The sequence below is a fragment of the Bos taurus genome, chromosome 10 (genome assembly GCF_002263795.3).
Source record: "Bos taurus isolate L1 Dominette 01449 registration number 42190680 breed Hereford chromosome 10, ARS-UCD2.0, whole genome shotgun sequence".
NCBI lineage: Eukaryota > Metazoa > Chordata > Mammalia > Artiodactyla > Bovidae > Bos > Bos taurus.
The window spans coordinates 14,982,340-15,008,739 of record NC_037337.1 but is presented as its reverse complement, the minus strand read 5'-3'; the positions used below and the strand labels follow the sequence as shown (position 1 = coordinate 15,008,739).

The 26,400-nt window shown below is 35.7% G+C and overlaps 1 protein-coding gene across 3 annotated transcripts in view; it reads right to left on the bottom strand.

The window, feature by feature from the left end:
- Positions 1–26,400, bottom strand: part of PIAS1 (protein inhibitor of activated STAT 1) — a 127,970-nt gene that overhangs the window by 24,474 nt on the left and 77,096 nt on the right. For all 3 annotated transcript variants that reach the window (XM_005211290.3, XM_059890308.1, NM_001075396.2), the window contains 6 exons: positions 25,257–25,341; positions 24,950–24,997; positions 20,981–21,071; positions 20,193–20,327; positions 11,947–12,052; positions 1,424–1,497 (listed from right to left, as the gene is read on the bottom strand). In XM_005211290.3, coding sequence (XP_005211347.1) covers positions 1,424–1,497; positions 11,947–12,052; positions 20,193–20,327; positions 20,981–21,071; positions 24,950–24,997; positions 25,257–25,341 — 539 coding nt within the window. The remainder of the gene's footprint in view (positions 1–1,423; positions 1,498–11,946; positions 12,053–20,192; positions 20,328–20,980; positions 21,072–24,949; positions 24,998–25,256; positions 25,342–26,400) is intronic.

Genomic DNA, 26,400 nt, shown 5'->3' with positions numbered 1-26,400 from the left:
TGTTGGTGTCTATTTCTCCCTTCAGTTCTGTCAACTACTGAATCATATACATGGGAAAGAATTTAAAATAATTATACAGGGACTTCCCTGGCAGTCTAGGGGTTAAGACTCTGCCTTTTCAGTGCAGTGGGGCACAGGTTTGATCCCTGGTTGGGGAACTAAGATCCCATATGCCACGTGGCATGGCAGAAAAACATAAACAAAAACAAACCCAAAACCCAAACAAACAAAAAACAAACAGAAAAATCCTGGAGTCAAAATATTTTCCCTATAAAAAGGACTGGCCATAGTAAGGGAAAAAAAAATAGAAGGATATATACAAAATGATAGGTTTGGTAGTTTTCCTTAATTTCACTGTATTTTTTCTGTAATTTACAGATGCTTAATAGTGAACAGAAGTTCTCTTAACAAAAGTTTTTTTTAAGCTGTGTTTATATTGTATTGTATTATAAACTAATTCTTGAGCTACTGACTTCTGCATTACTTTTTGTGTTGAGATGTGTTTTTCACACTTGTGTTGAGGTTTTATAAATTATAAGAGACTAAGATACAAGACAAATAAAACAATTTTTATTTAAATTTTTGTTTTTTAAGAATAAATTCATCTTAGATTAGTAGGATTTCAGTATTAAAAGCCTTCAATATCAGACTTGCCTGAACAATCCCAGCAAATGAGGAAATAGCTGAGTCCTCTTATTTTTCATATTTTCTCCCAATTTAAATGATTCATTACAGAACAACAGACAATCAAAATGTAACTTACTTTTAGTTTTTCATGTATTTTTATATGAAAGCAACATTCAACTACCACTTCTACTATTGGTGGACCTAACATCAAAGTAGTTAAGCAACAAACCTTAACAACACATTTTTGGAAACATTTTCACTACCAGTTTTCACTTAGACATTATATTTATTTTATACAAATGAATGAAACTGATCTCATTTTCTGGTTTAAAAATGTCTAGTTGATTTTTATATGCATACCAATTCAATTATTCAGGTTAAACAATAGTTTTTAATTCTTGTTATAGTCATTGCTGGCAAAGTGGTTAAGCTAAATGTATGAGAAATCATGGCCAGATTTTTATTCAGAAGCATACTATTTAATAAAATGAAACTGCAATAAATACACTGAAATGATAAACATGCCTCATTTGGAGATTTTACACTTAAGTCTGAGAAACAGTCATCTAATAACCATAATCAATATTTAAATATAACTAAGAGTGGAAAATTTTATAGACATAAATTTGTTTAGATTTCAAATCCTAAGACTACATAATATCTTTTATTTTTCATCAACTCTTAACAAGTGGATATGTTTCAAGCTAACAGAATTTGTTAAATACTGGAAATACTTAGTAAAAAAAAGAAAATGTGTACTAAACCTCATGGAGACCAAATATTAGTTAGCACTTACTGGACATAGTAGAGAAACCCTCAGGCTGGTTGTAGCTATTTCACTGTCTGGATCCGCAGTCAACTTCTCTTTAACTGACATTCATCAAAGAAAAAAACAAACAAAAGAAGTTTGTTAAAGATGTATCATTGATGCAACACAAGAAAAAGAATGAGAAACTTAAAAAAATGGCACTAAAGAATAATCTGCTCAATTATTTTCCAATCAACTGAATGAAAAAAAAAATTTATAGTTTATAATCTCTACAATAAGCAAAGGAAGGAAAATAACTGAATACCTATCTATAGACTGACTACACTTCCTGTAAGCTTCCTATTTCTCACCGACAAAACAAAAGTTGCACTGCACTAACATAAAAGGAATTTATATAAGCAGTTTAACAGTCAAATGATGGCAGAGCCTTCTTTTATAACTCTAAGAAACTGGATAAATATTTTCTTTTGAACTATGACAATATTATTTTAAAAGAAACTAATAAAAACTATAAAACATGTATAAATGTTTACAAAGCTCAAATAAAAATATTTATTGTAAACATATTAATTCTAATTTCATATTGTAAAAAGAAAAAAGTTCAACTGCCTTTTTTAAAACCATATAATTATTTGAGTTTTATATTTATTTACCCATAACCTGATAAGTTACACTATCTTGGGTAAGTCAATCCTCCTCTCTGAGATTAATTTAACTTCTTGGAAAATAACAACCACACTATATAATCTCTAAGTCTTCTCAGTTCAAATTTCCTGTGGTTCTTAAGAGAGGCAGCACTGGTAATTTTACTTTTAAAGCTATTCTGTTACTCTTGGTCAGTTTAATACAACAAGGATCTTACACTTCTCATCTGCAAACCAGTGACATTCAGGTTACTTCTGAAACCCCTAGAACGTCAACTAAACTTCAACACAGAAGTGCGACAGAATACACCTAAATGTAATATTCAAATAATTTTAGAAACTGTTTCACAGTAACTTTAAAGTCTATATGTGTAAGGGGGCCCAAGCGGAGTAGTTGTGGACATAGTTAATCACAGAATTTCAGACCTGAGGCACAACTGATTGTGACCAGACAGCTGACTGATAGATGGGTAGAAGCACAGATATGCATAGATACACAGAGAGAAGAAAAGGGAAAAGTACTTGGATAAAGAAGAATAATTTCAGAACAGATGTCTATGAAACTAATAGCCATTTATAAGAATTAAGAATCCTGCCTTTATTAAACTTGATGAGCGTATTTTTTTTGAAGTGGTCCAAATCTTAGATACTCTATACAACTGTCTTCATAAACTAGTGGATCTCAAGTAAGATGCACATCAGAGCTACCTACAGAGCTTTCTAATTTATAATTGCCCACTGAATCAAAATGGAGAAGAGGGATACAAATGAGTAGTTTTTTAATAAAAAGTTCCAGATGTGATTCTGATGACATACTAAAAAGTAATTTTATGGCGTAGAAATTCCGAAAATTTAAAGTCTACTTAACTTGTAGGCTATCACATCTAAAAAGGCATACAATCCATGGATTTTGTCTGAAAAATAGTTATCACATCACGTATGCTAATTAATTATATAAGTAAATTATGAAAAACGTGCTTTTGCCATTATAGACCCAATCTTAATCCTTTCTTAAGATACATTTAATGAATAGTATCTGCTTAAAGGTGACAACTACCATATGATAAATGTGGTTACTAACCATTTTACAACCACCCCTCTTAATACCCACACAGCAGTACAAACAGCAAGGCAACAGTAACTGACTTTAGGTTCTGTCTATACGAAGTTCAGCGTTAGTACTCTGAAAAGAAATGAAAAAGGAGAGGCAACCTGAGGCAATGGTTCAGAGCAAGGAGTCTAGAGCCAGCCTAGGTTATAATTCAGCCTTAGTCACTTTTCTGTGCCTCAGTTTCATCATCTTGTAAATGAGAATAATACAAGTAGCTCATAGCATTGTTTTAAGAATTAAATGAGTTAATACAAACAAATGCTTTAAAATAACAACATTATTCTCAATAAATATTAGCTATTGAGTGGAATGGGGAGGGAGGTGGGAGGGAGGTTCAGGAGGGAGAAAAAAAATATTAGCTATTGCAACAAAATAAAATATGATTTGCATGTTCATTTTCTTTCAGAGGTGAAAGATTTTTCTGAAATTATTTTAGAATCAGTTTGTCACTTTCTTTTAAGAAAAGCTTTGCTTTTTCACCTTTGCCATTATAGATTCACTCAATCCTTTCATGTAAAGATACTTTTTGAGGATCTTGATTTAATTGAATTTAACCTAAAGATCAAACTGGAGAGAACTGACATCTCTCCAGTAACAATACTGAGTGTTCTGATCCATTAACATGATGTATCTCTCCATTATTCAGGTCTTATTTTAGTTACTCTTACCAGTGGTTTATAGTCTTCAGCATACAAATCTTGCACGTATTTTGCATAATATATCCCTAAGTACTTCATTTTTCTGATGTTACAATTTTTATAAACTGACCATATAAATTCACACATTAACTCAAGTAGCTTTTTTTTTGGTAGATTCTTTGGGATTTTTTTCCCTACACAATGATGTCATCTTCAAATAATTATTATTCATTTCTAATCGGTTTCTTTTTTCTTACATTATTGTGCTGGCTAGGATCTGAAGGGCAATGCTGAACAGACGTATTAAGATATTCTTGCCTTATTTTCAATCTTAGGGGTAAAGTTTTTGCCATTTAATATGATATTAGCGAAAGGCTTCTTATAAAATACCCTTTCATACATTAAACAACCCCCTTGTCTCTACTTTGCTGAATTTTATCATGAATGGATATTGAAAAAGTGACCAAAAGCTTTTACTGAATCTATGGTGATGATCATATGATTTGTTTGGTTTTTTTTTTAGTTTGCTGAGGTGAATTATAATGACAGATTTTTTAAAATATGTAATGACCCTAATATCCCTGTATAAACTATTTGATCACTATGCATTACCTTTTTATATACTATATTTAATCAAAACAATTCTGAAAAAGAAAAAGTTGGAGGACTACCTGATTTCAAGAATTACTATCAAGCTTTAGTTAGTAAGACTGTGTTACTGGTATAAAGATAGACAAATAGGTCAATGGAAGATAATGAAGGAGTCCAGAAATAAATTTATATACCTATCATCAACTGGTTTTTGACAAAGGTGCCAAGGTAATTAAATGGAGGAAAAATTAGTATTTTTGACAAATGTTATGGAACAACTGGGTATCTATATGGGGAGAAAATGAACCTATAAGTTTACTTTGCATCACATACAAAAATTAATTTCTGATAAATTGTAGGGACTTCCCTGGTGATCCAGTGGTTAACAATCTACCTGCTAACGCAGGGGGCCTGGGTTTGATCCCTGGTCTGGGAAGAACCCACATGCCCATGCAGTAACTAAGCCTGTGTGCCATGAGTCTGTGCTCCACAACGAGAGAAGCCCCTGCAATGAGAAGCCCATGCACTGCAACCAGAGAGCAGCCCCTGCTTGCTGCAACTATAGAAAGCCTGAATGCAGCAGTGAAGACCTAGCATAGCCAAAAATAATGTAAAATAAACTGCAGACCTAAACTAAAACAATAAGACTTCTAGAAGTAAAATGTTTGTGATCTTGGATTTGGCAAAGATTTCATTGTATACAAAAAGCATAAACTATAAAAGAAATGGGAAAAATTTGAAGAGCCATTTCATCAAAGAAGCTGGAAGGATGGCAAATAGGCACATGAAAAGATGTTTAACATCATTAGTCATTAGAAAAGTGCAAATTAAAACCACAAATGACATATCACCTACACAGTAATCAGAATAGCAAAATCAAAGCAGCCTGACAATACCTACTGTTAGTGAGAATGGGGAAAAACTCAAAATCTCAAATCTTATTGGACAGAATGCAAAAATGGAATATGCACTTCATAGGAAACTGCCAATCTCTTTTCCATACCATTTACCATGTGACCCAGCAATCCTAGTCCTGAGTACTTACCCAACAGAAATGAAAACGTATGTTCACAAAACTGAGATATTCATATGCAAAATGTAAATGTTTCCAGCAACTTTATTCATAACGAAAAACTGGGAACGATCTAAATGTCCATCAACTGACAAATGGATAAACAAATTACAGTACCAAGAAATGGAACATTATTCAGTAATAAAGAGCTCAAACTACACAAACAAACCTAAAAGGATTATACTATGTGAAAGAAATCAGAAATGAAAGGCAGGGGGTGGGATGAATTGGGATTAACATATATACACTATTGATATTATATATAAAATGGAGAACTAATGAGGATCAATTGCATAGCTCAGGGAACTCTACTCAATGCTCTGTGATGATTTAAATAGGAAGGAAATAAAAAAAGGGGGGATGTATGCATATGTATAGTTGTTTTACTTCGTTGTACACTAGAAACTAGTTCAACACTGTAAAGCAATTATACTTCAATAAACTGTGTGTGTTAGTCACTCAGTCGTGTCTGACTCTTTGTGACCCCATGGACTGTAGCCCACCAGGCTCCTCTGCCCCTGGGATTCTCCAAGAAAGAATACTGGAGTGGGTTGCCATTCCCTTTTCCAGGGGATCTTCCCAACCCAGGGATCGAACCCAGGTCTCTGGCATGGAAGGCAGATTCTTTACCATCTGAGCAACCAGGGAAGCCTTCAATAAAAAATAATTAAAAAAAAAAAAAAGGCTACATGTGGGACTTCAAATATCTGAAATTCTGGAAAAGGAAAAGCTACAGAGACAGAAATCATATTAATGGTTATGGGAAGTAGGGGAGAAGAAATGAGACAAACTGTGAAGGTCCATAGAGGAACTTTCTGGGGTGAAGAATGTTACATGTTTTCATTGTAACATGTGGTTCATGATTGCATATACCTGTCAAACTCAGAATGGACACTTAAAAAGGTGAGTTTTTACTGCTTGTAAACTTCGATAAACACAACCAAAATATTGAAGGTAGGGGATGGGAATCACTATGTTAAATTTCAGAAGAAAGTATGGAGGAAAGACAAAGTAAGTAAAGTATTCATTGTTTGTGGGCATGGGAATGAAAAATAAAAACAAGACATGATATTTATCCTGCTGCATCAACCAACATGTGATAAGCCTTCCAGGAGTTCAAGTTTCCTTGTGTCACTGTGAGCTGCAGCAGTAACAGTATTTTCCTTTATGACCCATAATAAAGTTACAGTTAGCCACCTTTAAAATTAATCTTTGAAAATCCCTGCTGTCTTGTGCTATGAGAGCTGGCCACTAGTCACATGTGGTTTTATTTAAATTTAACCAAATTTAAAATTCAGTTCCTCAGTCGCACTACCACATTTCAAGTGCTCAACACACACATGGTGCTGGGGCTACCACACGGGACAGGACAGTGCTGATACAGAACATTCTATTAGTGCTGTTCTAGATTAAAAAAAAAAATTTCTATCCTTTTTAGACTTTTAAGGCTGGAAACAACTGAATATATTAATTAAGTCCATCACGTTCATTTTATAAACAAGAAAACAAGAGGCACAGAGATGTGATCTTTCATTCAAGATCTCTTCTCATCAGTTTACTTAACGGAAGTCTTAGGGTCTACTATGTGCCAGACCCTGAGCTAAGCATTAGGAATTCAAAGAAAGATAAGATTAAATTCCTGCCTAAAGGAATTCATAGTCTAGATGGGAGCAAAGATACTTAGTTGAGAGCATCTCTAATGCATTGTAATGGAAACTAGCTGAAATTCAATGCATCAACTCTGGGGGTTCTGAGATGCCTCTGGGAAAAAGTGAAACACGCAGGATAACTAGAATTAGGCAAAGGAGGTAACAGGGAAGTGTGAGTCACAGAGAACAATACTGACATGGTATAGAGGAATAGGAAAGAATTCATTATCTCTGGAATATAAAGAATGAGAGAGGAGTGAATACACATGACATCAGAAAGTAATAAACAGATGCCACACCATGGAAACTGTATGTTTACGTCATCCTAACAAAGTTAGTTGTTTTTTTTTTTTTTTTTTAAATTTTTAAATTTTTCTTTATTCTTGGCTGTGCTGAGTCTTTGTTGCTGCGCCGGCTTTTCTTCAGTTGTGCTATATGGGTTTCTCCTGTTGAGGAGCACAGGCTCTAGCTATGCAGGCTTTAGTGTTGTGGCGTCCAGGCTTAGGTGCCCCATGGCATGTGGGATCCTCCCACATGGGATCAGGCATTGAACCTATGTCTCCTGCATTGGCAGGTGGATTCTTTACCACTGAGCCAGGAGGGAAGCCCTCAAAGTTAGTTTTTATTCCACTGGTGTTAGCAAGCCATGGATTGCAAAAAAAAAAAAAAAAATAGTTAAGTTTAGGTCATATTAATCATTTAGACTGCTATCAGAAGAGAGACAGGAAAAGGGGGGGGCCAAGAAAGGAGAGGAATATATAATTCAAGAATAGGTTTTTGAAATAAACTTAGGATATAAGAGCTTAAATGACGTCAGTGATGGTAGGGAGAGAAAACTGACAAGAGTTGAGAAATATTTAGGGTTTATGTCTGATAGAACTTGTGAGTTTTCACTCCTTGAATTAGAGGAAACAGTGGTATGTTTCAGTGAAGACAGCTACATGTATCTACATTTGAAATTCAGGGGAAGGTCTGGAATGAAAATACTTGTTTGGGAGTTGGTGCTAACTTAAACCACAAAGGTGAATGTGATAATCTCTAGCAAAAGTATGTAGAAAAGTGGACCAAGGACAAAAACCCAGGGAAAACAAACATTTAGGATGCTTCCCTTTAGAGAATCCATTGAAGGCAAATGACTGAGAAGAGAAACAAGAATTTCAAGGGGAAAGTTGTTAGCACAAAATGTAGCAAAAATACCTAAGTTATAAACTGAAAAAACAAACTAAATTCTGCAATCAGATTGTCACTTGTGATATCTGCAAGAGTAGTTTCAGTGGAATGATGGGAGTTAAAAGTCGACAATGGTTTGCCGTGAGGAGGTAGAAAGGGAAGTGTCGACTACTCTTTGGGGAAACTAGGATGAGAATGGAGGAACACCGGTTCCTAGAGAGTACCCTGCTTTTGTATTATTTAAAGGGTGCAAAAGACTTGACAGTGAAGGTTGACAGAAAGAGCCTGTGGAGAGGAAGGAACTGAAAATACAGGACAGAGAGCAGACAAGTGAGCAGACAGGCCTCGTAATACTGTTTGTGGGCATCTCCATCTGAATGCCTCATAGGTATCTAAAATACCAAAAGTCCAAGGATGGACTCTGATCTTGCTCCTGCAACCTGATCTTTTCAACACTGTTTTCCATCTGAGTAAATGGCACTACCATGTAAGCTGGTGCCTAGTAAGAAACCCAGAACTCCTTCTTCATTTCTTTTTCTTCGCTCCCCACACATAACCACTATTCTCCCCTTCAACATCTCTCAAAACATCAACTTCTATTTTCATCATTATTACTCCAGTTCAAGATACCATCTCTGTACAACTGTGTCTCTAACCGGCTCACTTACACCAGTCTAGCCCCCCTTCAATTCAGTCTTCCAAGTGATCTTTTCATTGCCCATATCCGGTCATACTGCTCTGCTTAAAAATCCTTTAAGGGTTTTCTGTCATTTACCTTTGTATCACCTATAAGAACTCACTGCATGGCTCTCTCTCTGGCCACTTTCCTCCTTTGCTCTCTCCACTCCAACCCCACTAGCCTTGTCTCTTGATATATCCTCCTATCTTGGGGTTTAATTCCTACTCATCCTTATAATCTTGCCTTAAACATCACAGCACCAGAGGACTATGTTCTCCTGCTGTTACCTCCAGAGTTCCCTGTCTTTCTTCTTTACGACACATGTCACAACTGTAATTCATTAATGATTTGTACAATCATCTAATTTTGTCTTTCCCATCAGACTGCAAACTTCTCAAGGATGCAGAAACAGCATGTTTTGCTTAATACTATGTTCTCCTGTGCCTGGAACACAGTAGGCTCTTAAACAATTTCTTGACTGAGATGAATGAATCAATAGATTAATATTGGGCAGGAAAAGGGACATTTCCTCCTGAGATTGAAGAGAATAAATAAGGATGAGTAAGAATGAAGTTATGGTGACATTAAGGAATAAATGGACAATTTAGAGAAGTCATATAGCACCAGTTTTCTTACACTGACAGTGTGTTGAAAGAGAGGGAATATTGTTTAAGTATGGCCAAGGTTTAAAATGTCTGCTCAGGAGAAAAAGAAGCGGAGACAGGAGCCTGACCAAGAATTAGTAAAGGACTCTTTTGTGATAGTTATGATGGGAAAACTCTACATGAAGGTGGAAACCACAATACAAAAATACTAAATCAAATGAACCAGAGAGTGGATTTCTTTGTGAAAAGCCTAAATACTATTGACTTTATTTCAGGAATAATGTCTGATTTATTTTTGCCAGTAGAATTTATTGATAAGAATGACTTAAAATGAACATATTTGGAGGTAATTAGATCCTTCAAAATATCTGAGATATCCACCAACATTTTCTTCTGTCAAGTTGTTTCACACAATCTTTTAATTACATAATTAATTTGCCAGGAAAGTTACTTCTTTAGAGATAGCATAAAGGCAAACAATCTGTTCTTTAGTCAATCAGGACAAATGTTTTATTGGTAAGATCCAGTGAATGTTTTGTTGGTTCCCCAGGCCAATTAAGATAAGACACAAAGTGTGACAAAAATTCTACCCAATCTCCTCTATTCTCTACTTCCAGGATGCATCAGAGATGAAATAAACAACTTTTGAGTTAAGTAGCTTTTCCTGCTTAACAGTGGCTAACAGTAGTTTGTGCCAGTAAAGAAACTCTAGGCTCATCTTTCCACTCCCCCTCCAGATGGTGCTACAGCTACAAGTGGAGAAGTTTACGCTTGAACAAAGACAGCTTGCCTTACTATTACTGTTGTGCCACTTAATAGCTTCATCAGCTTTTAGCTTTATTTCCTGGTCTGACCTCTTCCACACAGGCTCCCATAATTTAATAATACTTTCTGACTAAATGAGAGTCTAATACGATGTGGCAAAATACCAAGATTCTCAAGAGAATGACTAGGAATGGAGTGTGAAAAAAGAAAAATTCTTCTCTTCATGTTCCTTCAAAGCAGGTGTCGGTCCCTTCTCTACTTTTAGGTCCCTCACTATCTCCTTGGCCTTGGCAAATGGTGCTTCCACTCCCTCAGACATCAACCAGACCTCTAGCTCTCCACTGTCTATCAAGGAATGCCTACAGAGGCATTAGCCACCAGTGTGCTCCTCTTGACTCAGAATATTTGCATTTTTAAAAAAGCCTCTTTAAAGTAGAAAATCCTTCAATCAACTCTTAAGGGTATACTGATATTCAGAGGTAGTGGGATCTTTTACTCTGGTATAAAAACAGGTTAGAACAAAAATAAAAGCTATGCCACAAAGGGAAGCAAGAGGAAAGGTGGTCTTACTGCTTTAGTTTTTTTCCTATCAGAATGTTCCTAACTACAAATCTGATAGGGGCTCCATTAATCAACTCACATCAAGAACATCCTTAACGGGTAGCCATCTAACCTTCATCTGTAAAAGTTTTGTTTTCCAAGGGCCCATCTCCAGATACTCGCAAATTCATTTATGAAGAATCTACCTCTTATAAAGAAGAGAATAAAGGAAGAACTTAGTTTACTTCTTTGGAAAGGCCGTCAGCCTCTGGGCTTAACCCGCACTGAGGCCAGAATAGTCGAGTCGCACCTTTCTACCTCTCAAGTTCAACAGAACAAAAGGAACGATGCTTTCCACCAAAGAATGCAGATTTTGAGGAGTGTTAGATTATCACATGGTATAAACTTCTTGTTACAGATGAGGAATGAGCAATTCAGAGGAGGTAGACTGACTTTCCAAGGCCACATAGTTGACTAAAAGCAGAACTTATTTCATTATTTTATCTACCACCCCACTGACTTTCTTTTTACTTTGTTAATGCAGGGATGCTGTCATCACATATCCTTGGATGTTTTTCCTGGGTAAACCCTAAATACACAATAATTGTTGTAAAATATATGCCAAGATTTTCTTTCCATCTTTTAGAATTCCTGAACATTTATTTTTATGAAGCTTTGGTAAAATGTTCTGTGTTTACATACTGATGTTACAAAGTTAATTTTAAGATCAATAAAATATAAATTATACAATATAGGTCATGACAAAGATATTAAAACTTTTTTTTTGGCCATGCCATGCAGTATGTGGGATCTTAGTTCCTCAACCAGGGATAGAACCCATGCCCCGTGTAGTGGAGGCATGCAGTCTTAACCACTGGACTGCCAAGGAATTCCCTAAAACTACTGTTAAGTCTTGAATTACTCTAGCTCACAAAACAAGGTTTTCAATGTTTTAATCTACTGTGACAAGCTCTAGTAAAAAAAAAAAAAAAAAAAACCCTAAAATTTCTTGAGTTGAGAAAATACTATTCTAACTTTTACCAAAATAGTTCAGCTGCATAAATAAAACAAGATTATCATACGTACTTAAAGCTCTAGAATGATCCGGGTTCCTTATTCCCTTTGCTCGTAACCTCTGAAGAAGAACTGTTGAGGACAACTGTTTTACAAGATACACTGCCATGGAATAGTTCTGGAAAAAAAACAAAACAAAACGATGTAGAAAACAAACATATGTAAGTAAATAGGTACATCTACTTTAATCCCAAAATGATAGAGAAAGAAAATTAACACCTGTTAAAACCCCTACTGTGTGCCAAACACTATCTCAGGTGTTTTCATGAATGGTAATTCACTTAATCTTAACCAAAAAGCTGCTGAGGAAAGCGAAGTGTAGAGAAGTAAAAGAATTTGCCCTAATTTTGCAACTTCCAAGAGATAAAGCTAGATCTGTTATGCTTCTGTATTACCTGACTACCTATGCTTGAAGCTAACCATTTTAGGCACTTTTGTAAAAGAACATTGTTAAAAATAAATATAAACCAAGGCCAATAAGATGCCAAAGTCATCATAAACCATATTTAGTAACGGTAGCTATTCAAAAAATTACAAATTAGATTGGTAATTTATATCATTTAATCTCTCTCTATGCTTTAACTAGTTCTTGAAAAGACCCTACTTGGGCTATTACTACAATAAGTAGAGGGAATGCTAAATATTCAAAGAGAAGCTGCTGGTTTGGCAAGTGAACAGATGAATATCCATGACCAGCAGAGGGATTACCCAGAGATGGAAGTAGGAAAAAGGGAAGAAAGAAAAAGTTGATCAACAAGGCAAAGGAAAGGGTACATGACTGGATAAGAGGAATAAAAGAGGGCTGAAGCTTATGAAGGGTAAAAGAGGTAAATAAGGAGGCCCACTTTCCACTTGGTACTGGAATCAAGAAGATCAAGAGACTGGGAAAGAAGCAAAAGGAAAAATAATTATGGCCATCTTCTATTTATTAGCTATAGAGAGCTTTGTATACACTCTTAATGTATACTATCCACTTCATTTAAACCTCAAAGAAGGCCTGTAAGAGATATGCAGGGCAAGTACTTTTCTAAGTAAAGGATTGATGCAATGGAAGCACACAAAATATTTTTTAATTTAAATTTTAAAAATGTATGTAATCTGCTCATGATCATGCACCTGCTTGGTGACAAAGGTGGCACTAGAAATCAAGAGGAAAGAGTAGGGGTATCAAGACAAAGGACTAATGGCCAAGGCCAGAGTGGCTCTCTATAGATCTTAACTTCACACACCATTTGATTTGACCCTCCTAACCTAGTCCAATGTACATTCCAACTTTCATTTATGTCCACTCTCTGGAAAACACATTCCCCTCTTTTGGCAAGAGGAGAATATATCCTATAATACCCTCTGGAAGGTCACATTTTCATTTACAGTTCAGAAACTTATTGGTGTTCACATGTTATACATTTTCTGGGGGTGGGGGGAGGGGGTGGAGTACCAAAGAAGCTAATGTGAGAAGGATAAATTAGGAGTCTTGGATTAACATATACGCACTTCTGCAATGCAGGAGACCCTGGTTCAATTCCCAGGTTGAGAAGATCCCTTGGAGAAGGGATAGACTACCCACTCCAGTATTCTTGGGCTTTCCTGGTAGCTAAGACTATAAAGAATCTGCCTGCAAAGCAGGAGACCTGGGTTCAATCCCTGGGTTGGGAAGATCCCCTGGAGAAGGGCATGGCAAACCACTCCAGTATTCCTGCCTGGAGAATATCCATAGACAGAGAAGCCTGGCAGACTGTAGTCTATGGGGTCACAAAGAGCTAGACGTGACTGAGTGACTAAGCACGGCACATGTATAAAATATATAATCAACAAGGACCTACTAAATAGCACAGGGAACTCTGTTCAATACTCTGTAATAACATAAATGGAAAAGAATCTGAAGAAGAATGGATACGTGTACATGTAAAACTGAATCACTTTGCTGTACACCTGAAACTAACACAACATTGTAAATCAACTATACCTCAATATAAAATAAAAGTTAAATTAAAAAAAACTTAGATCTAATTTACTTTCATTAGGCATTTCCCTGGTGGCTCAGACAGTAAAGAATCCGCCTGCAATGCAGGAGACCCAGGTTCAATCCCTGGGACAGGAAGATCCCTTTGAGAAGGGAATGGCTACTCACTCCAGTATTCTTGGCTGGAGAATTCCAAGGACAGAGGAGTATGGCGGGCAACAGTCCATGGGGTTGCAAAGAGTCAGACATGACTGAGTGACTAACACACTACACACATACTTTCATTAATAAATCCCATAATTAAACATAATTAGTTTTAACAGTCTTTCTAAAAAACTTCATTTATTATGGCTGTGCTGGGTCTCTGTCACTGTAAGCAGGCTTGCTCTCTGGCTGCAGCGAGTGGGGGCTACTCTCTAGCTGCAGTGCATGGGCTCCTTGTCGAGGTGGCTTCTCTCATTGCAGAGCATGGCTCTAGGGTGTGTGGGCTTCAGGAGTTGCGACTCCCGGGCTCCAGAGCACAGGCTCAAAAGTTGTGGCTCAGCAGGGATCAAATCCATGTCTCCTGCATTGGCAGGTGGATTCTTTACCACTAAGCCACCAGGCAAGTCCCAAATCTTCTAATTTATTAATGAGGAACAAATAACTTAAAACTTGCCAAAATTTTAGACTGACAACAAACATACCAATCTAATATAAAACTAAAAAGATTCTTTTAGGAAAAAAAATCCTATTCATCTTTATTATTTGATTAATGCTTCAAGTATGACAGAAAGTGAAGAAATGCTAATTAACACTGTGAAATCAAATACTCACAGCTTGAGTATTCAGAATCACCTAAGGTTTTATATAGATTTTTAAGGAGAGATCAAGTAGGAACCACAGGTACAAGTGAAATTGTATGTTCACTCTATTTGAAACACATAACAAGCAAAAAAGCAAAGAGATGGTCGGCTGTTAACAAACACCACATATATTGATAATATGGAATTAAATTTTATATCACATGAAAGATTCAGTAGCAACTCCCCACTCCAAAACAAAACAAAACAAAACACAAAACACCACCTTCACAGTGGTATAGTATCTCTTCTAGGTGGATGGTGTCATACTATTCCAGCTGCCCCTTCAAAGTGCTATCTAACTCCAACTGCTGAAATACACTGCACTATACTAATGCTTTTGTTAAATGCTCTTTCAAAGAGTCTTCAAATTGTCTAATGAGTTCATAGGACATTTTCTTCATTATTAAGATATGATACACACATTAAGTATCAGTATTTACACAAGTATTTAAACTTCTATACAATGACAGTTTAATAAATGCTAGATGCAGTGATTACTTTGAGGCAGGATAAGAAGTTATAATATATAGTTCACTTATTTCCTTCAAGCACTGTAGTAGCTTTTTCTTTTGTAATTTTTTAATTGATATATAACATTGCGTAAGTTTTAAAGTGTACAACATGTTGACTGCAAAGAGTTAAAATATATTGTAAGATGGTTACCATCACTATGGGCTTCCTCGGTTGCTCAGACAATAAGAATCTTCCTGTAATGCAGGAGGACCAGGGTTCGATCCCTGGGTCAGGAAGAACCCCTGGAGAAGGGAATGGCAACCCACTCCAGTATTCTTGCCTAGAGAATTTCATGGATAGAAGAGCCCGGTGGGCTATAGTCCACTATATTATAAAAACTAATAACATAGAAATTAATCCCCCAAACAGTAAGAGATCCTACATGTACTATTTAGAGTATCTTCATAAGCTGAGTAAAACTAGTGATCAAAAACCAAACTAATAAGTTACTTTTGCAGCTTTAAAAAAAATAATTTTCTTTCAATGTTTTACCTCAAAAAAGATCTCCAACTTTTAGATCAGGGTCTACATAAAAATCTTACCTGGGAGATCTTCAAATCACTGAAGATACTATACTGTTTTCTTTCTGAGCTGTGGAACACTTCCCATGGAAGAATATCTCCCCCTCCTCTGGTGCTATATTATCAGCAACCATATTTCCCTCTCCCACAGCTTCAGACTTTTTTCATGGTTCACTGTAAACACCCTGGTGTTTATACACTTCCCAGGAGGGTTATACTCTCACACACACAGACAAACCCAAAATATCTGCCATACCCTCTTAAAAAGGAGGAAAAACAAGGAGCCCAAGGCACACCAGACAAAAAACATTTTAAAGGACTGAAACCTAATAGTGACATACTGATTAGGTAAAGGAAAACAGATAACCATGATAGATGTCAAAAAGGATTTTGATAAAATATCAAAATTTACTGGATATTTCTCTCAAAAATATCCAGTAAAAAAAGAGGATCACAGGATTATGTTATTAATGCAATTAAGTTCTATCAAGAATTAATAGTCATTATAATACTTAATGCTGTGACACGTCTTCTCATTAATATAAAGAACAAGTCAAGTATGTCTACTAGTGCTCACATTATTTAACATTGTTCTGAAGGCTGTAGACAGTACAACAGAACAAGAAGAAATTATGGTGTAAGCATTAGGATTATCATTATTTATATAATGATACTTCTCAGACTCAAGACTGCTGGTCTGGAAACACTAAGGAACCTACTAAAAAGTTATCAGAACCAACATAGGAATAGTAAATATTCAACAATAACTAAATAAATAAATAAGTAAAAATATTTACTTTTAAATAAGTAAAAAATAAAAGTTTAGAAAATACAATGGAAAAAGAACTATTTACAGAAGCAGTAATAATAATAAACTATATAAGAATCAAAAAATATGAAAGATTTATGAGAAGAAATCTATTAAATTACACAGGAACATGAAAGAAGATTCAAACAAATGGAGAAACATACAGCTCCTGAAATAAGGACACTGAATATCGTAAATAAGTTAATCCTAAGTTAACACACAAATTTTAAGCAAGCTCATTCACTTCCAGAAAGATTTGGGGGAATAATGTAAGGGAAATTGTCTTATTCTCTGTAATTACTTTTCCAACATTTCACTCTTCTCAAGGCCCTGATTTCTTCTCTCATTCTCAGTGGCCTCTAGCACTTCCTATTTCAAAGACATACCCAGAAGTCATCAGATTAGAGCTTAACTCATCTCTCCAGTAACAATCTCACACACACACACACACACACACACACACACACACACTCACAATCTCACACACACACACACACACACATTCTTTTAGTCCACTAAATAAAGAAGCTGTCCCTCCTAGCTCCAATGAGTTACTGTGAAATTTACTATTGATTATTCTTTCTTCCTCTTGTATATTTAACTTCTTCCTCTCAAGATGATACTTGCCATCATCCTTTATACATGTTTAACACTCTCCCATTAAAGCAAATAAACAACTGTCATCTCACATTTCCCTCCAGCTTACCTGTAACTATCTCCAAATCCACACTTCTACAACTCACGATCTCCATGGCCTCCCTTACACCTGGTCACAATCTGGCTTCTCCCACTATCCGCCAGAGCAGCTTATGCTCTATTTTTAATCCAAAAGGTATTTTTTTAGACTTCAAAAAATACTTATTTCTCAACATCTGTTCAATACTGTTTATCATCTCCTCCTTTTTTGAAATTCTTCCCTTGGTTTCTCATATTCACCCTCGATTCTGTCACATCTCTGGTACTATTTCCCCATGCCCTCTTCAGGTTCATTCTCTTCTACCTGTATTAAATGTTATATAGTTCCTCAAGAATAAGTCTTCAATACTCTCTTCTTCTTACCTGATACATTTTCCCTGAACAAAGTCAGCCTGCTTTTATGGCTCCAATAATCACCAATATGCAGATAATGCTTTTTTTTTTTCTTCTCTAGCCCAAGCTCTTTTCTGAGCCCATATGCCCACCTATTCAGAGTATCTTAAAGGCATCTCAAACTCTAGCCATTCTTGCTCCTTTTCAGTTTCTTAAAAAAACTAGGCTCTGGGGTCAGGCCAGAAGAGTGGCTTAGGTGTTCTGCCCACCCCACTGGAGGTGTTGAGTGCAGGGGGCATGCTCAGCACCCTGCTTCTGCTCGCAACACCCTGTTTTTGTTCCTGGTTCTTCAGAAGTGGCAGTGGGGTTTTTTTAGTCTTTTCGTATCGTTTGTCCAGAATTTGCCCCAACTGCACATGTCCAACCCCTGAATTATACCCCTACCCTCACCCTGCGTAAGGTACAAACTTATCTCCCCTCAGGGAGACAGGAAACAAGGGAACCTGTTGTTTGTTCTTGCTCCTCCTTGCTGCAGCAGGGGACCCAATAAAGTCTTGCCTGAAAAGAAAAAAACAAGAACGAGGCTCACACCTGCCAGTGGGCTACTCTGAAGATCGTTTGCTCTGAACCTTTCACCAAACTGATTCCTTCTACCCTTCTCTCAACTCTTAGCTCAGTCATTACATCCTCAGGGAAGCCCTGCCTGACCTCTCTCTAGTTCAAAGTGCCCTAATATACTCTAATATCATCATGCACCTCTTCTTTGTATTTCCTGTGACACCGTTCACATTTTTGTGTGTAAACTGGATTCTGGCTCCAAGTCAGGACTTTTTTTTCTCACTGTGTTACCGCCAGTTTTCAATATAGTACATGGAATATAGCATACATTCTATAAATTTCAAATGAACTCGTGAATATACACAAACTCATATAAAATTGTAATAATCAAAAATATTCTAAAATTGTGCCAGAAAAAGAATGCTAGGCTAAAAAACAATACAGAAAAGTGAAAAAACACACACACTATAAATAAAAATCAAATATATAACAATGGTTACTTCAGAATTAGCATTTGTCTAGTTAATGGTGTTAGAACTGGCTATTTAAAAAATTAAATTTTTATTTCACACCACATGTAAATTTACAATGGATTAAATATGTAAAGATAAAACAAGAAATCTCAGAAGTCAAGAAAAAATATAAACAAATATTTACGTAAGATTGGGAAGGGAAGATAGACTAAATTCAACAGAGGCTGAGCGGAAACACTATGAAGAAATAAAACTATGCAACTAGAGATTATCATACTAAGGGAAGTAAGTCAAAAAGAAAGAATTGCCATATGGTATCATTTATATGTGGAATCTAAAATATGACACAAACCAACTTATCTATGAAACAAACAGAATCAAGGACATAGAAAATAAACTGGTGGTTGCCAAGGGGAAGGGAGATGGGAGAGGGTAGGAGCAGGAGTTTGGGATTCACAGATGCAAACTAGTATATACAGAATGGACAGACAATAAGATCCTACTGTACAGCACAGTGAACTATATTCAATAACCTGTGATAAGCCGCAATGGAGAAGAGCATGAATAAGAATGTAAATATATATATCTATATATAACTGAGTCACATATCCTTGATGTATAGCTGTAATTAACACAACACTGTAATTAAGTATACTTCGATAAAGAAGAAATTAAAAGAAAAAAAGAAACAAACTGGTTAAAATTTGGGTCCATAATAATTTAAATCTTCTACACATTAAGGAATCACATAAATGAAAAGGAATAAACTAGAAACAAACATTTGCAGCATGTGCAAGAAGGTTAAATCAGTAATGTAAGAACTCGTAAACAATAAAAATAAGAAAAACAATAGAGAAACAGATATTTATATATGTTTTAAATGTGAAAAATCACAAATTTGTTCAATCTCACTAACAATAAAAGGAGTACTAATTAAAGTAATCTAATACCACTATTTATCTATAAAAATTAGTAGAGATTTCAAAGAAGATAAAACTCAGTGTTATCAGTCAACAGGCATATTAAAAAAACCTGAAAGTCAGAGAATAAATCTTACATCTTTTGGTAAGGCAATCTGCCAGTGAACACAAAATTTCTCTAAATTCTGATGGTCTTTGATTCAGGAATTGCACTTCAGGGAATTTACTCTAAAGAAAGCACTATGTGTGTGCAAAGTCAGAGCTATTAGGACGGTCTTCAAAACGCTCTTTGAAGTAAAGAATCAAATAATGTTCAACAATAGGGAACAGGCTACACTATAGATACTCGTTTGGAATATGATGTAGACATTTAAAATCATGCAGATGAACATGAAATGACATAGGAAGATGTTTATGAAAATACTTAGAGTTATCAAGTTATAAAACACTGAATATTGCAAGATCCCATTTTTAAAATGGGAACATGTTGAAAATTCATTGTGAGACAAAAATAAATCCTTTGGCAACTCATTTTATACCCATTTTATTTATAGATAAGCACAAGTAGCCATGGAGATTAACCCTTCCTTATAAAACAAAACTCTGGAAGAAATAAAAATTTACTCACTCTTCCAATTTCTGCAGTCCAAGAAACAACAATGGTGTTTGGTACAGTTGTAGACAATCGGACAAGTGAGGTGATATTAATTGGTCGGCTGGGTCGCTTTGGTTCCACACCATTTTTAGTAGGTGGAAGATAACCCTAAGGACGAAATATAACATTTCTATTTATTACTTCCACAACCATTTCAACTTCCATTCCTTAAAAAAAAACAACCTACAAACTACATATTAGAAAATATGAGTAATTTCATTTAAAAGTGGAGAAGCAAACACTTGTAAGAGTTTTCTGTACGTTTCTCTAAAGTACCCTACAGTCTCATTATAGTAAGCCTGAGAAAAATATTGGTGATAGAACTTAAAAATCTATAAGAATTTAAGAATCAGGTTGAATTCATAAACAGCTTGGATAAACACATAAGGACTATTTTAAAGGTGAGCAACAATAGCACCCACTCCTTTGTTAAATGCACACCAGTCTTCAAATCTCCCATCTACCACAAGGTTTCAGACACAAGAATACATCTGAGATTTTGATGAAACTATCTCTTCATCCCAAAATTAAATAAAATACTAAAAGCTACCACACCCAACTCCAAGTCCTAGACTGTCTCCATAGCTAATGTCACAGCTGTTAATTGTACATAGTTGGTACAAGTGTTTTAGTCAGTCACATGAATATACATCCAAAATAAAGATGTTTTCTTAATGAAAAACTACGATTAACAACAGCTGTGATGACTTATTTGCTAGCTATGCTGGCAACGCACTGGAAAAATAGCTTTTAGGACTTACTGGAAGGCTGCAAGGTTTTGTATTCACTTTCACACAAAGATTGGGTGGGAAGTGATCTTCTTGTGGACAACTGGTTTCTGATAAACAAAACCTAAACAATAAAGAACAACTTTAATTTCCTTTATTAAAAGATGATCTCATTGATATTTTTGTTTCATAACTAATCTAAAAGATGGTCAAACTTAACAGCAACAACTATTAAAACTAGACATTTCATATTATGAATAAATGCATTTAAATAGGATCAAAATAAATAAATTTGTCAATGTAGAGTTTCAGTAGTCACAACTACCAACCTGTAGTTGACCTCATAACATCTCCAGTCATTTGTTCAAGCAGGCTGGCGGGGGCAGGGGGGTTGAGGGGGGAGTGCTCTGGGGTTGAATACATTTAAGAAATTTTGGAGAGTAACATGGAACCTTATATTACCATATGTAAAACAGATAGCCAATGGGAATTTGCTGTATGACTCAGGGAACTCAAATCAGGGCTCTGTAACAACCTAGAGGGGAGGGGTGGGGAGGGGGCTCAGGAGGGAGGGGACATGTATATGCCTATGGATGATTCATGTTGATATTTGGCAGAAAACAATGAAATTCAGTAAAAGCAATCATTCTTCAATGAAAACAATTAAGTTTTCTCTATACAGAACATCTCAAAGCTAATAAGGACTGTAGCTTTTCAAGAAGAAAATATATGTGTGTGCGCTCAGTTGCGTCTGACTCTTTGCAACCCTATGGATGGTAGCCCGCCAGGCTCCTCTGTCCATGGGATTCTCCAGGCAAGAATACTGGAGTGGGTTGCCATTTTCTCCTCCAGGGGATCTTCCCAATCCAGAGGTTGAAGCTGCATCTCCTGCACTGGCAGGCAGATTCTTTACCACTGTGCCACCTGGGAAGCCCAATATAATATATGGTATTTCCCAAATGTATTTGTCTATAAAACATTTTTTTGGTTCTCAGCAGAATATACTGAAAAATGCTAAAAGTCAAGCTCCAGGATCAAGTTTTGTCCACCAAGTTCAAGTATTCCATTAGTTTCTGAAAACTGAAGATGTTGAATAATAATAATATTTGTATTATATCCACGTGCTTAGAATACTATTTAGAAACTCACAAAAACATTTATTTCTAAATTAAATGTGCAATCTTTTAGGAAAAACCAAGACAGCTACATAATTTGTACACTCTCAATCTTTTCATTCTATTTTTTTTAATTTGGCTGCACCAGGTCTTAGTTGTGGTATGTGGGACCTAGTTCCCTGACCAGGTATGAACTGGGCCCTCTGCATTGGGAGCACAAAGGCTTAGCCCCAGGACCACCAGGGAAGTTCCTTACTCTATTCATTCTTACATAGATTGAGACATAAATTAATCTGCTATTTAAGACAACGATTCTCAATTACTTCCTTGTTCCCAATATAGAGCTAAGGTTCACTCCACCTTTACAGAATGTTCCCAGAACTTTTTGATTTATATGTTAAGTATGCTATCTCTGAATTCTGTGAAATATTCATTGTTTTTACACAAGTTTTTAAACAAGAAGCACAAGTATCTTCTCTCAATATCCTGATCTGCCTGCAACGGAATCTGTGTGAGGGAAGGTCCACAAATGGGACAATTTTCTATGTAAAATTTTATGGGTACATATATGGTCATCTTTAAGCAGGGACAATCTATAGTTTCCATTACATTCTCAAAGAGGTTAGAGTCATAGAAAGGTTTAGAATTACTAACCTGCGAAGATTTTCTCAAAATATACTTAGCACACAGATATCAACACCCACAAGATCATCTCTAGCCCCAGCAGAACCTTCTATGATAGGCCAGTTCTTTACTTAGCAAAAGTAAGAGGATGCTCTAGTTTCAAACCAATTATGCCAGTGTCGTGGGAGATTAGAAACATGGACCTGGCTGCCTGAAGCTGCCGAAAAACAGAATTCATGTGACAAGCTGACTCCTATTCAACTAAGTAAAAAGTGAACATCTAATAAATCATTCTTACAAACCAAAGGTTTTTTTAAAAAAGGAACAATAGCACAAAGTTTCTATACAGATGTTTATGGGGGTGGAGAGGGGAAACAGATAAATGAAAACAGATTAGGAATCTAATAGAGAAAATACTGATCTTAATTCTGACCAAACTGTTTTTCATGTTTTAGATAAAGACTTATAATTAGGATAGTAGATGGTATATGCTCCAAACTTAATAACCTGGGATTGCTGTGGGGGATGGGCAATGTGGGGATGAAAACAGTTTAGCAAAACACAAATAATCATCTAATAATTCCCAAATATAAACAAAATATATACAATATTTAATATAAACAATCTAGCAAAACACAATTGTATATATTAAACATAATTATATATATTAAATATGTATATATTAAATATATACAATATATTTAATATAAACAATTTAGCAAAACACAAAGAACCACCTAATAATTCCCAAATATATACAAAATATAATACAAAATATATACAAAATATAGTACAAAATGGTTCTTTTCCCATTAAGTTTCGGATATAATCTGAATTTAAAATAGCTAAGCCCCTCCAGTATTCTTGTGCTTCCCTGGTCGTTCAGACAGTAAAGATTCTGCCTGCAATGCAGGACATCTGGGTTTGATCCCTGGATTGGAAAGATCCCCTGGAGAAGGGAATGGCTACCCACTCCAGTATCCTTGCCTGGAGAATTCTATGGACAGAGGAGCCTGGCAGGCTACAGTCCATGGGGTCTCAAAGAGTTGGACACAACTGAGCAACTTTCACTTTACAAGCCATTTTTAACCATCACGATTCCCTTAGAATCTCTGAACTGATCTTAGAAAGAAAGAAAACCTTCCTATGGAATGAGATCAATGCCTCCTGCTGCTTTCAAGAATGTATGGACGGTAATGCTAAGGATAGCAGGTGGATCTTCTGTTCTAGAACTATGGTTTGCAAATTCAGTCTTGGGATAGTCTCCTCAAACGAAAACTAACCCAGAAGTCAAACATGTAAAAACAGGTCAAAGCAGCACTACTTTGGTTCAGAGTGTGTATATGTGTGTGTGTCAGGTAGGAGAGTTGGGGTGGGGGAGAAGGTGGAATGATAGCCAGAGGGTAGACCCCAAATGGTGGCTTCAAGCAACAGTCTGAAAACCACTGTTTTAAAAGACAAAGTCACATAGCAGTATGAACAAAATGTAAATTGAGGCAGGAAGTAAAAAATATCACAGCAATATGTAATTATTTACGAAGGCGCTGAATTTTAGCCCTTCAGTCAGTCATTATCATCATCTGCCCGACAGAGGATAAAGCGCCTTCACACAGAAACACCTTTGTCAGTGCCTTCCAAAACCAAGACCTTACCTCTCCTCTGCTTTCTCAGTTTTCATCACACTGCTTCTAAGTCTGGATCAGATGTTTTCACATTATTCTGTGAAGAACTGAGCTGGTTCTTTAATCTCTTTTCTGATCTCTTAGTACGTTTATAATCTGTACATACAACTTAGTATTTGATTTTGAGACTGGGCTATGTGTTTGACTTATCCTTCTTACTTTATATGGAAAATAGCTTCCGGAGGAAAACAATTGTCTTTCTCTTCTATCTCTATCGCAACAAGAACAGTGTGGGGCACTTAAGTCTACACTACAATAGTCACTGAGTAAAAAGAACAGCATAAGATGGTTTATGTAAGCAATGAGAGACATTAACATAAAAGATGTGTTAGATACTCTTAGAAGAAATGGGCTAAGAAAAGAAACTGAATATGGGACAGTACCACGTTGGAAAATTCTCATTTTGCTTTTCAAATTTATCAAAAGATGTCTCACACAGAATCTAAATTAGAGAGTATTTAAAAGTTAATGGTTTAAATATAGGACACAGAAAATACTTACTGAAAATTAGAAAGATTTTAGAAATCTTTAAGAAACATTGATTTTTAAACTTTGAATATATACTGTAGTCCATACTTTACCTTAACTGGACCTGCACTGTGAAGTCACATTTGGTCCCAGAAATATCCCTAGAAAAGACATGGTAAGAACTAAAATTATTTTAAAGACATCCACAGGAAAGCTGATTCAAAGACACGGCTAACTCCAGAACGTATATCAGAAATAGTAAGAGTTCTTATGGTAAGTAACATTCTAATGATATTTTCAGTACTAATACTTGCATGACAATAATACTCACCCCTGAATATACTGTTTCAAAAAGTCACTTATTATAGACAAAACTGGATGCAAAGGTCAAACTGCAAGTTACACTCAGAGACAACTTACATGGAACTACTGATCTGCTGCACTTGTTGTGGCGTCAATGCAAATGCAAAACAGGTTTCTCGAAAGCGCTGACTGTTGTCTGATGCTAAAGAAGAAAAGAATTATATTTTTTAATTACCTTCAAATTCTCAATATAGTACACAATAGCAAACAAAACAAAAAACTTCAACCATTCACATGCCTTTAATTAACTAGGATGAATGCTAGCGTTTAGATAACAAGTCAATTATGGCATTTGAAAATTAAGACATGTGCTACATGTCTAATCATAGATGTCTGCATCTAAAAAGGACACGTATAAAAACACGCTGATATTAATTTTATTTAAAATAATACAAAGCCATTTAAAGATATAAATGAGCTAAGTAACAAACATATTATTTTTGAGCTAAGTAACAAACATATACATACACCTTGAGATCTGCCCAGGTAAGATGACAGTTGGACTTGAAGGCAAATTAAGAATTTTATCACCCCCCACCTAACTATACCACGAAATTTTTATAAAATAAATAACATATATAATTTGTCCTATCCTTAGATGAACAGACCTCAAAATTCGCCTGTGGTTACTATCTCAAAAAAGGAAAGGAGTTACACGAAGAAGGGAAAGAAGAGAATAGAGAGAAGAGGAAGAAAGGAGAGGTGGGGAAAGAAAAGAATATATTTTGATATCAGTGGTAAATATCTTTCTTGTTTGCTATATTTCTGCACAAAGAAGCACTAAATGATCGTTGAATGAAGTAAAGACTGAAAATGAAGGAATAGCAAATTAAATTATTTAAACCGTCCTTTTCCAGGATAATTTTCTAGAACAAATGGATCACTTTTAATACCAAAGAACTCCCAGACTGCGGGCCACTTAAACTGGTGCAGAAAAAGTAGCTGAAGTTGGCCATTTCTTACCTGCAAGCAACACTTCCTCCAAAACTACCACGCACAAATGTCCAAAAAAGCTGTACAAATGAATGAGAAAGGAATCCAAAAGAGTACTGTTGGATCTACAATTTCAAGTCAATGACCAACCTACATAGCATATTCAAAAGCAGAGACATTACTTTGCCAACAAAGGTCCGTCTAGTCAAGGCTATGGTTTTTCCAGTGGTCATGTATGGATGTGAGAGTTGGACTGTGAAGAAAGCTG